The following is a 12,271-nucleotide window of genomic DNA, read 5'->3' on the forward strand; positions in this document are numbered from 1 at the left end:
TTAAAATTTTAAACAACTTAAAGTGGTAAAATATGCATAACGTAAAATTTACCATCTTTACCATTTTTAAGTGTACAGTTCAGTAGTATTAAGTATATTCATATTGTTGTACAACCATAACCATCATCCGTCTCCGGAACTTTTTCCGTCTTCCCAGACTGAAGCTCTACCCATCACACACTCACTCCCCATTCCTCCCTACTCCCAGCCTTTGGTAACCACCATTCCACTTTCTGTCTCTATGAATTTGACCACTGTAGGTACCCATACAAGTAGAACCATATAGTATTTGTCCTTTTGTGTGATGGCTTCTTTCACTTAGTGTAGTGTCTTCAAGTTTCATTGTAGCGTATGTCAGAATTTCCTTCCTGTTTATAGCTGAATAATACTCAATTGTATATATGTACCACATTTTGTTTATCCATTCATCTGTCAATTGACATTTGGGTTTCTCCCACCTTTTGGCTGTTGTCAGTAATGCTGCAGTGAACATGGGCGTTCAAATATTTGTTCGCCAAAAGCTATTCCTTATGAAAATATAATTAGAGATACTTGCTGCTACCTACTGTTGCCACTTGTATTTTTTTCCTAATGGTGTTTGGAAAATACAAAAAAACACACAGTGAAGAATGTAAAAGTTGCTCATTTTATGTGGTATATACTTACAGGATTTTATGCTCATGTTGCCCATGATTTTAAAAGTTTTATACAGACTGAGAGAGAATTTTAACAGGTAGGCCCATCTGTGTATTAGGGAGAACACTTGAAATATATTTAAGGGACAGACAGCATAATAACTGAGTGTGACCTTGGCCAACCATGGCATTTTGGAGATGAGTTCATTCAGAGTATGAGCTTATCTTAACAGTAATACAGAGGGAACTTCTTGTGGTGGTGCTTCCTTAAGACTATTTTAACATCTTCTTTTAAAAACATTTTTGTTGGAGTATAGCTGCTTTACAATGTTGTGTTAGTTTCAGGTGTACAGCAAAGTGAATCAGTTATATACATCTATCTATCTATCTATCTATATCTCAGCTCTTTTTTTAGATTCTTTCCCCATATAGATCATTACAGAGTATTGAGTAGAGTTCCCTGTGCTATACAGTAGATCCTTATTAGTTATCTATTTTATATATAGTAGTGTGTATATGTCAATCCCAATCTCCCAATTTATCCCTCCCCGCCCCCCTTACCCCCTGGTAACCATAAGTTTGTTTTCTACATCTGTAACTCTATTTCTATTTTGTAGATAAGTTCATTTGTAGCTTTTCTTTAGATTCCACATATAAGTCAGACAGAGAAAGACAAATATCATATTTTAACCTCTTAATAGAGTATCTTACTGCTAAGAAGAGTCGAATTTTGAATGGGGGTCTTTCCCAGTCACATTTCTTAAATATCCACTAGGGGGCAGTAAAAGACATAAAAATTTTCAACAGGGCCGATGAGTGCCTGGCAATCAGGTCACTGCATCCTCTTTGCATCTCTCTCAGCTATCCGTGCATACAGTTATAAGATGATGAATTTCACATCATCTCATTTCACAAGAGTATGTTTGGGTGAAACTGGCGATACCATCAGCTGTAACCCAATTGCAAGTCTTCCTCACATTCAGGCTAACGTTAATGCGTAAAACTTCATTCAGTGTGTTGGGCCCAGATTGTATTTTTATTTAATTCACGTTAGTCCAGCGATTCTCAAACGGAGTGAACATCAGAATTACCTGTCATGCTTTTTCCCAAATGCACATGCCCAGGTCTCATCCCAGATCTAGAAAATCAGAATTTCTGGGGCTGGGGCCTAGTTATATAGACGATCTTTAGATTCTGGCCCATGAGGAGGGGTCACCCTTCAGTAAAACCTCAGAGGAAAGTGAATGTGAATTCTGGAATTTTTTTTTTTTCTCTTTTGAAAATAGAAGTTGCTGAAGGGTCTGGTGGCTTTGGGAACCACATGCAGAACAGCTATGAAGCTTTCCCATAAATGGTGCCTGTAGTAGACCAAGCCAGGAACCCAGACAGAAGATCTGGAATTGAGGCAGGCCTGGCAAGCTCAGGATCTACATTTACAGTTCCAAGAAGGCCATGCTCTGGGGCCAAACTGTTCAGAGTGAGGCCAGAGCTCAGATACTGTCTGCTATATTAGAGAATCTTTCCTATAGTATTCAGGGAAAAGAAACTTTTAATTTTACCTTAGCAGAGGTAAAGATGGCACAGAGGACCTGCCGTGAGGTCAAAAGACTTCAGTTCTCATCCTAACCATCCCACTAGCCAGTTAGGGAACCCAAGGCAAGTTACGTCACCTCGCTGAGCCTCAGCTTCCCTGTTTGAATTATGAGAGGATTAGATGCCATTGATCTCTGAGGATCCTTCCACTTCTAAAAATTCAATGATTCTATTAGTATTAATAACCTTGATTTGTATGGTTCTACTCTGGCAAAGAGCAGAAAAAATATTCAGTAATGCAGCGAATGACAGAGACTATTGACCATGCAGTTTAATTTATTTAAGGCATATGCACTGAATTCAAAGGAGAAAATATTGCAGCCAATAATATATTGAACTGTTAGTATCTTCAGCATAGCAAAAGCTTTCCAGAGGGAAAAATTACCCATTAGTGCAAACTTGACATTTTTCACTTCCTGATCCATAACTGCCATCTCTCCAGTACGTTTATATTTACTGTAAAGGGCCAAATGTATGAATGCTTCGGATGAATATTAAATAACTACATAAGCATCAAGGTCATTGTCGCAAAGAAGGCTCCGTGGAGGGCCCTGGGAGGCTGGCATTGATCTCCTGTGAAGTTCCATTCTCAAATCCTGCTGACAAGGGGAAACAATTGGTGTGGACCATTATTAAAGCTTTAAGTGTTTCTCCATTGTTAAAGATCTTTTACAAGCCAGGAGTAACTGATAGTGCCCAAGGAATTGGCAAAAGCTTCACTTAGAAATATAGGCTGGTCAGAGAGATAAGTAAAACCCAGAACACAGTTGTCCTGGGTTGGGCTTACGCAGCAAAGGTGTGTATCTGGTCGAGTCCAGGTCTGGGGCAAGCTGGCACCGCTCTGAGTTAGGGTTCAGAAAGGAAGGAAAGCTTGTTCAGGGGCTCTTTCATACCAGAAGCTGCAGAGAGAGCCGCTCCCTCTTTCCCAAATTCACCTTTAAATTTCCCCCAGCTTGTCCCCCAGGATAAGCGTCTGGGGCAACTGGGTGTGTGTGAGTGATGTAGACCTGCAGATCCAGACTAACTGCACTGGTCAAGTGCCCAGGATAATTACGTGGGTGTCCTGCTGACCTGGAGCTAGGAGGAGAGCAAATCTTAGGATGACAGAATCCAGTTTCAAGAGATCTCAAGAGATTAAAGGATTGGCTGAGTCATGATGAACTTAATGAGAGATATAGATGGTAAGCTAACAGCTCCTGTGCAGCCGATCTGTGTAGTGCTGTGTTCTGCCCTGTGCACATTTCAGTTGATTTCCTCTTTACAGTGACCCAGGGAGGAAAGGTTTTTATATCCCCATTTTTAGAACGAGGAAACTGAGACATGGAAGTACAGAGGAGGGTGCAAGCACTTCAGAGCCCTCGATCTAGATTCCAATCCAAGTTCTGCCCCTCAGTCTACCGGCAAGTTACTTCATCTTTAAAAAATAGCACTAGCCAGGCTTTATGGCTGCCTTTCATGTGTCAGGTTCTGTGGGCTTCGCCCTTTGCATTTATTATCTCATTTAATCCTCAGAACAGTCTTTCTCCTATTTTACAGATGAGGAAGGCACAGATAAGTCACTTGCCCAAGGTCACACAGTAAGTAGCAGGGCCAGGATACGAGCCCAGGCAGTCTGACTCCCAGGCCTGTGTTCTTCACAGGTACGGTACCGTCTCGGTTTCCTGTACCGTGAAAAGGGAACAACCGTATGTTCTGTGAGGGTTAGATGGAATGACTTATGTAAAGTGCCTCATGTAGTCGCCACACACGGTAGGCATCATAGATAGTGCTAGACTCTCATCATCACCATCTCTATACCGTCATCAGTTAAATGACTCGCTCAGGGTTAGAGCTAATAACCGGCAAAGACCTGGCATTCAAACCCAGGTCCTGTGACTGAAAATCCGCTGGACTGTGGGGGACAAGATCGGGGGCAGTTTTTAGGTCACTGTCTCAGTGCCTAGTACAGTTTTTACCTCCCCTGTAGGTGCTGAGTGAGTCCTCACATAGGTGGGGCCTGTTTTTCTCGCTCATTCACCAAACATTTGACGAGGTCCTGCTGTGTCTCGAGGGACCGGAGAGGACAAGAATACAGTGCTAACCATCCTTTTTCTCCCCCCAGGTTCGAATGGTGAAAGATGGGGACCCCTCCTGGAAGCCCACTTTTATTGTGAAACCTGATAGTGGTTGTCAGGGTGACGGAATCTACCTCATTAAAGACCCCAGTGACATCTGCCTGGCAGGGACCCTCCAGAGCAGGCCGGCGGTGGTCCAGGAGTACATCTGCAAACCTCTCCTTATCGACAAGCTCAAGTTTGATATCCGTCTGTATGTCCTACTAAAGTCCTTAGAGCCCTTAGAGATTTATGTAGCCAAAGACGGACTCTCGCGGTTTTGTACAGAGCCGTATCAGGAGCCGCACCCTAGAAACCTGCACCACATCTTTATGCATTTGACCAACTATTCACTGAACATCCACAGTGGTAACTTTGTCCATTCGGACAGTACTAGCACAGGCAGCAAAAGGACTTTCTCTAGCATTCTTTGTAGGTTGTCTTCCAAGGGTGTTGACATCAAGAAGGTCTGGTCTGATATCATCTCCTTGGTGATTAAGACTGTCATTGCCCTGACTCCAGAGCTCAGAGTTTTCTACCAGTCGGATATCCCCGCAGGGAGGCCGGGGCCCACGTGCTTCCAGGTAACCATCGCCAGTTCCCAGCCTGAATTCTTGACCTTGATGGGGGCCTTTGGAGGGCTCCCTAGCCTCGTGTGGGATGAGGGATGGGGGTGGGATGGCCAGAGGGATGGAGGGGTTGTTGCTACCATGGGCTTTGGTGTGAAACCAGGGTCCAACTTCCTGCTTTCTATTTGCTGGCTGTCTAATTTGGAGCAAGTTACTTCTATTTTCCTACCTGTAAAATGGGACCAAGAGTACCTCCCTTAAAGGATGCTTGTAAGAGTCAAACGAGGTGTATGGAAAACGCAGTGCCTCCCGTTCATTTGTTCATTCTTTCTTCTAGCAATTTTTACCACCTGCTTAGTAGGGGCCAGGCACTGTTCAAGGCAGTAACTGAGGTCCCTGCTGGCTGATGCAGAGAGTCTGCTATTGTGGGAGACAAATAAGTTAAAAAGCAATTAGTATAAAGTGTCACAAGTGCTAGAATAGAGTAGGAAATGTACCGGGCGCTGTGAGATTGGGGGACCGTCTAACATTTTCTGAGCGGGAATGAGGGTGGCTGGGAAGACTTCCCAGAAGCAGCAGCAGTTAAGAACCTGGAGTAAGAGTTAGATTGGAGCAGGCGAGGCTGGCTAGGGCTGGGGAGATGAAGCGTCCTAGGGGAGAGATGTTTGCAGCCCTAGAGGTGAGTATGGCTGGAGGGTGGGGTTTGAGGCAGAGATATGGAGGGAGATGAGGAAGGTAAGGTGGGAGAGATAGGTAGGAGGTCTGTCGTGGAAAGCAGTAGGGGCCGCAGGAGGGTGCTAGCCCGGCACCAATGCACTCAGGTTTGTGTGTTGCAAAGAACAAACTGGCCGCAGGGTGGAGAGTGGATTGTGGGGAGACTGGGAGCGGGGTGGAGGGGGGAACTGGTGAGCCGACTGCTTTCCTACGAGCAAGAGAGGATGCTGGCTTGGATTGGGAAGGGCTTGGTGGAGTTGGAGAGAATAGATTTGAGAGCCATTGAAGAGGTAGAATGGCCAGACTTGGTGACTGGCTGGGGCTGGGGGACAGTGGAGAGATGGTGGCAGGTGGGGAGTGGGGAGAACCCAGACCAACTCCCAGGCTTAGGCGCTTGGGTGGATGGAGAGAAGCCACCGACAGGGGACCAGCTTGTAGTGGCAGGGGGGTCAGGAGTTGGACTTGAACATGCCTTTGAAGGACCTGCGTGACACCCAGGTGGGGAGGTTGGGTGGACATTGGGCATCTGGGCCTGGAGTTCGGGAGAGAGAGATCTGGGCAGGAGAGAGATTGGGAACATCAGTGTTCAGATGGTCACTGAGCCCTGAGCGGCTACAGGGTGAGAAGAGGCCAGGAAGGCCCCCCATGAGCACTGCCATTCAAGTAAGGGACAGGCAGGGGGAAGGGGGGCAGCAAAGGAGGCTAAGAAGAAGTGGCTTGAGCTATAGAAGGGATGTCAGGAGAGGAAGCAGCCTATATGCTTGGAGGGGAAGCACGCGGGGGTCAGCCATGGCCAACGCTGCTGAGATGTCGTGTCAGACCCGAACGGAAGGTGTCCATTGCACTTACTGACCCGTGGGGTGATGGGACAGGGTGATGGTAGAGGACGAAGCCAGTGTGCGGGCGGGGAGGAGATGGGAATGGGTGTGGCGCATTCTTCCAGATCCTTTGGCCATAAAGGTGGAGGCGGGGGACTCGGCGTCCAGGCGCTTGGTAGGCACAGTTTCCTGCCACCAGATAAATCGGAATAGGGAACAGACGGTACGAAGGAACACCTCTGGGACCCTCTCCATCCAATCTTTAAAGTTATTTTGTAGCAGTTAGTATATAAGAAAGAACACATGGAACATGTATGTGAGCTACAAAGCAAAACCACCAAATCATCATCCCCAGCCCACCTCCCAACCCAAGATCCCCAATTACCGTGCTTCTCCCCCATCCCATTTCTCACCCCGAGGTAATCATGGTCCCAAATTTTATGTTTATCATTTCCTTGCTTAAAAAAATCCTTTTTTTATACGTGAATGTATCCCTAAGCAGTATATTGTTTTGCTTTGCTTGGTTTTGAGCTTTATAAAAATACTACGATCAAGTCCATAGTCTTCTGCGACCTTCTTTTCCGCTCTGTGTTGAGGTGGGTCGTTGGTGCTGTTTCATTTGCTCTGCTGGGTCTTCCATTGTAAATACGCACACTGGGTTCATCAGTTCTTCTGTCAATGAGCATTTGAGTTGTTTCTGGTCCTCTACCTAAGGCTGTGGCAGGAGAGAAATGGGTAGCGTGGAAGGAAAGGGGAGGCAGTGGGGCAGCGTCTCTGATGGGTGGGGTGTTCCTTCAGCAGCAGAAGAGGAGGCTGGTCCCAAGGTGCGGCCCCAGATCCAGAGAGGTGACCTGGGCAGCTGGACACCCATCAGTGGGATTTTCAGGCGGGCTGGCAGAAGCCTTTGCAGGGGGAGTTCAGGCAGTAATCAGTTCCAGGAAGGGCTACTTGTCACCCAGAGATCTGTCCTTAGGCACTTGCCTCCAGGTTCTCGTTCCCAGGCAGGATGTCTAGCTCAGCCATCAGGCAGGTGGCTTAGGGCCTTAGAAAGGGGAAATGGGCAGAGCTTAGAGGCAGGACCAGAGAAAACAAGTCCTGGCTTGAGCCATCAGAAGGTTAGGGCGAAGGAGAGAGTTGCAACGTGGAGGCATCCAGGGGTCATCCCGGGGGACTGTGTGGTCACATCTGTTCGACAGTGACAGCTATTCCAGGAGTATCATGTGGGCCGGCATGCGTGGCCAAGCCACAGAGCCCTGGCACAGCGAGGGTGCAGGGTGGAGGGCCAGGGCGGTGGTTTTGCTGCTTGTCTTGCTGTGGACAGGCGGCATGGGGCGGCCATGGGTGGAACCAGGGGCCCAACTGCAGGGCAGACAGGGAGGGAGCCACTGGTTTGGACAGATCACGTCTAGCAAATGGAACCACAGCCCTGTGACCGTTTTCCACTGCTTGACCACACTAAGTGCTGCCAGGCCTGGGGTCAGGAGAGGAGCACAGGGCCGGAAGTAACCCTCCAGGAGGATCTCGTCCTCTTCCCAGCGGTGGGACCTTGGGCGCGTTTCTTCACCACCCTGAGCCTCTGTTTCTTTCTCTGTGAATCCCCTACACTCACTTCCCTACCTGCCTTCCTTGGAGTAGTGTGAAGTAATGAAGGCGAAGGTATAAAGCATTAGATGTTTAAGATCTGTTTTGTCGTATATTTCAGATTCATAGTGATTGAGAAAGTAGTATCTTTTTCTCCTTGGATTCCTCTCTTGCTTTCTTTAGTCTTATCACTTGTTAAAACACTTGTTAGTTTGGGTCTCAAGCACCTGAACTAACTTGGAACCCAAAGACTTAGGGACAACGTATGGTCTGCCATTGCCTTGCTGTGTGATTTTATATTAGTCACTTAACTTCTCTGTGCCTCAGTTTCCTCACCTACCTCACAGAGTTGTTGTGTGACTCACACAAGATAAAGATGATGAAGCGCTTTGTGAACTCTAATGTTCTGTGCATACATAATGAATTGTTTCTTTGTCATGGACGCCCGTTTTGCTTGTAGCCTGGGCCTGGCCCATATTGTAGCATTCCTGGACATACACTCGAAGCCAAGAAAATTACATTTATCTTAAACATGTGACCGTGACCCCTTTCCAATCACAGCCGCAATAACTACTTGGGAAATTGTGATGGCCCAGAGCAGGGGCTGGCGCAGCCAGGCTGTGGGCAGGTTTCCTGTAATCTGTTGCCTAGGAACGTGGCTGCCCTGTCGTTCTGGCCTGTCCCCCTGTCATTGCCCAGGCAGCGCCAGCAAGATATCCCCCTGTCGGTCTTCTTGAGGGCAGCTCTGTGACCCTGGCTTAAAGAGCCAGGTCCGTCTGGGTGTAGATGATTCATGTGGCAGAAATGCACACACAGAGGAAAGGTTTCTAGCTCAGCTTTCGTGGACATTCTATCCCAATTTCATCGCTCGGTTTCTGTCTTCCTCTAGCTCTGGGTCCACTTCTCTCCTTGGCCGCGAGCCTTTCCCTTCAGTGTCGGGAGGAGGCACCTTCCCTAAAGGCTGAGGTGCTTCTCCTTTTCCTTCTTTGCTCTTGATCTCCTCCCTCCCCGTCAGCCCCAGACACCCCACAGGAAGGAGGCGAAGGAGCAACCTAGCGGTCACGCACGGGCTTGGGTTTTGTTCTCGGATGCCCTGGGTTTGAGCTAACCCCAGCTCCTCCTTCCAGCAACTCTAGCTGGAGAGCTTGGCAAGTTAACCTTTGTCTGCCTCAGTTTCCTTATCTGCAAATAGAGATCATATTGTATTTGGACCGGCCTCACGGTTGTTGTGAGACTGAATGAGAGAAAGCTGTGCGGAGCAGTACCCAGCCCGCAGGGATCCCTTAATGAATGATAATTATTATTACATCGTTCGTTATCTGTAACAACAGTCGTTCTCAAACTGGTCTGTGAAGAAGCGCCTTGAGCTTACAGGGAAACCATGAAATATTCACATTTCCAACTTAACGGAACGCCGGTATTCCAAGGACCACAGTTTGAGAAACAAGTCCTGGCACTGGTTGTCTCTCAGCCTGGCCCCGGCCTCGCTTCCCCGTCCTCCCTGAGCCCCGCGAACCTGCCGAACAGAGCTGATTCCTGTCTCTTGGACATCACTGGTGTTTCCCCAGTTCTGCCTGTTTGTTCTGCCTTGGCCTGCCATGCTCTCTCCTCTTCTCCCTCCTTTTTGAAATTCAAAGCTGACAAGGTGCTGCTCAGATCCCACCTTCTCTGTAAAGCCTTCCTTGACCACTTCTGACATTTACGCTTTTTTCTTCTTTTAGACACATTTGCTGGTCACCCACTGAGACAAGCCCTGAGCTAGCTGTGGGACATGTGGTTATGGACAGATGCAGTCTGTCCCTAAGAGGTGCACAGTGTAGTGGGGGAGACTGCCACGTGGGAGTAATAAATGCTATACGGGGGCATGTACAGGATGCAGGGAGAGCACAGAAAAGGGAGCAGTTAACTTTGCCAGTTAACCCAGTCAAGGAAGGCTTCCCAGAGAGGAGATGTGTAAGCTGGAGCTTAAGGCATGGAGAAGAATTTGCCAAGCAGAAAAAAGTGAGCGACACCACACCCTCCTGGTTTCCCTCTTATCTCACTGGCTGCCGCTTCTCAGCCCCTTCTTCTGCGCCTGCCAGCGAAGGCGATCCCGGGGACTCCAGCTCCTCTCCTCTTGTCTACAATCGCTCCCTAAACGATCTCTTCTAGCCCCATGGCTTTAAGTACCAGCTCTGTGCTGGTGACTCCTATATTTGTATCTCCTGTCTTGACTTCTGCTTGAGTTCCACACTGGTCTATCCAACTGCCCACTTTAATTTTCTACTTGGATTTCTGGTGGGCATCTCACACTTGACCTGTCCAAAATCAAACTCTTGATTTCCCTTCCAAACTTACTCTCCCACTGTCTTTGCTATTTTAGTAAAGGAATAGCATTCAGTTACTCAGACTAAACCACGCCCCCCCAGCCCCCAGTCTTTATTTCTTCTTTTCTCCTCCTTCCCACATTTAATCCATAAGCAACTCTTGCAGATATACTTTAAAATGCATCCTAAATGTAATCACTTCTAACCAACTCCCCTGCTTCCATCCCAGTCTAGGCAGCCGTCACCTTGTACTTGTATCACTGCAGTAGCCTCCTAATTGGTGTTCTTTTTCCCACCCTTGCTGCTTGTAACCTATTTTTCTCACTGTAGCCAAAGTGATTCTTTTAAAACATGTCAGATCAAATTACTTCCCTGTGTAAACTCTCCAATGGCTTTCTCGTTGCACTTAAAATCCTGGCTCCTTACCATGGCCTACAAGATGCTGCCTGATATGTCCCTTGTCATTCTATCTGACCTCATCTCCTATCTCCCTCTTGCTCACTCCTTGCTGTTTGTCAGAAGTGGCCTTTGTTCTCGCCATTCCTCCTGCCTGGAAGGCTCTTCCTCATCTCTTCAAATAACTTATTAGCTCACTTCATTCAGTCCCTGTTCATACGTCACCTGCCAAGTCTTTTGCTTCTGGTCATGATGGAGTAACAAAGACTGGACTTAGCCTTCTTTACAAAACAACTAGAATAACACACAAAATACATGAAATAAGTGTTTTCAGATTTTGGACAACACATAGCTATGCACTGTGATCCCCGAGGAAAGGGGGGAAAAAGCCAAGATGTGTCTCCGGTTGCCTCAGCTTTCTGTCTGGAGGCAATCTCCAGAAGATGGGCAAGGGGGGCACCTAAACAGAGCCTTGTGATATCAGTGAATTGAGGAAATGGAGATCAAAGTTCAGGAATGCCGAGGTGGCTGGAATTCTGTGGGCAGAATTCTGAAATGTAGGGACCCAACCAGGAAAAGAGCTCCAGGAACCTGCGTGGGATCCCTGTGCATCTTTGCCAAGTGCTGGGCCATTCATGTGTGGAGGGTTAATCCACAAAGCTGAGCAAAGAATGACCAGGGAACTGAGAAGCTGAACTACTTCCAGGGCTCACACAGAGCAGGGAGATGTTCAAGCTCCAAAGAGTCAGTGTGGAGAGTGCTTGGTGGTCACTGGACACATTTCAGTGGAGACTCCAGAGAAGTTCTGCCTTAATGGACTGAAGCTTCCCTGGAATGAAGGTTACTCTAGGCCCAACCTAGTAAAGCTTGAATAATAAGGCCTTGAAGGTATCAAAATAATCTGCAAATAATTGACTGTCTAAAAACCTAGCACTTTTTAAAAGAAGATAAAATCCAGACACTGAGCATTAAATGTCCAGCTTCCAATAAAAACCCACTAGATATTCCACAAGGCAGGAAAAGGTAACCCATACCTAAGGAGAAAATCAATAGAAACAGACCCATAAATATTAGAAATAATGAAACTAGTAGGAAAAAGATGTTAAAACAGCTATTACAACTATGTACAAAAATTTAAAGTAAAATATGAGCTTAATGTAGAGAGAAATGGAGCTATTAATAAAGAACCGAATGGCAACTTCTAGGAACCAAATGGAAGAAAATATCTGTAATGAAAATTTCACTGGACAGGATTAACAGCAGATTAGATACTGTAGAAGAAATGATCAGCGAACTTGAAGACATAGCAATAGAATTTATTCAAAATGAAACAGAGAGAGCAAAGTGACAGGAAAAATAAATGAACAGACCCTGAGTTACCTATGGTACAATATCGATGGTCTAACATATGTGTAATTGGAGTTCCCCAAGCAGAAGAGACAAGGAAGATACAGAAGACTATTTGAAGAAATGGCCACACACACAAACGTGTGCACACACACACCAAGGCTTATCATAATCAAATCAGTGATGATAAGAAAATCTTAAAAGCAGCTAGAGAGACAA

General features: G+C 46.7%; 1 protein-coding gene and 1 long non-coding RNA gene across 8 annotated transcripts in view; one reads left to right on the plus strand and one right to left on the minus strand.

Annotated features, from left to right (window-relative positions):
* Positions 1-12,271, plus strand: part of TTLL11 (tubulin tyrosine ligase like 11) — a 255,910-nt gene that overhangs the window by 102,901 nt on the left and 140,738 nt on the right. For all 6 annotated transcript variants that reach the window (XM_082467860.1, XM_082467861.1, XM_082467865.1 and 3 more), the window contains one exon: positions 4,330-4,905. In XM_082467860.1, the coding sequence (XP_082323986.1) occupies positions 4,330-4,905 (576 nt within the window). The remainder of the gene's footprint in view (positions 1-4,329; positions 4,906-12,271) is intronic.
* Positions 2,485-4,321, minus strand: LOC309663668. Of its 2 annotated transcripts, none has more exons than XR_014265392.1 (2): positions 3,016-4,321; positions 2,485-2,824 (listed from the first exon to the last, which is right to left on the minus strand). It is a non-coding gene; the product is annotated as an uncharacterized lncRNA (long non-coding RNA). The 2 variants fall into 2 exon arrangements; XR_014265393.1 differs by having other exon boundaries at positions 2,485-2,827.

The sequence above is a fragment of the Balaenoptera physalus genome (genome assembly GCF_965194825.1).
Source record: "Balaenoptera physalus genome assembly, chromosome: 7".
Taxonomy (NCBI): Eukaryota; Metazoa; Chordata; class Mammalia; order Artiodactyla; family Balaenopteridae; genus Balaenoptera; species Balaenoptera physalus.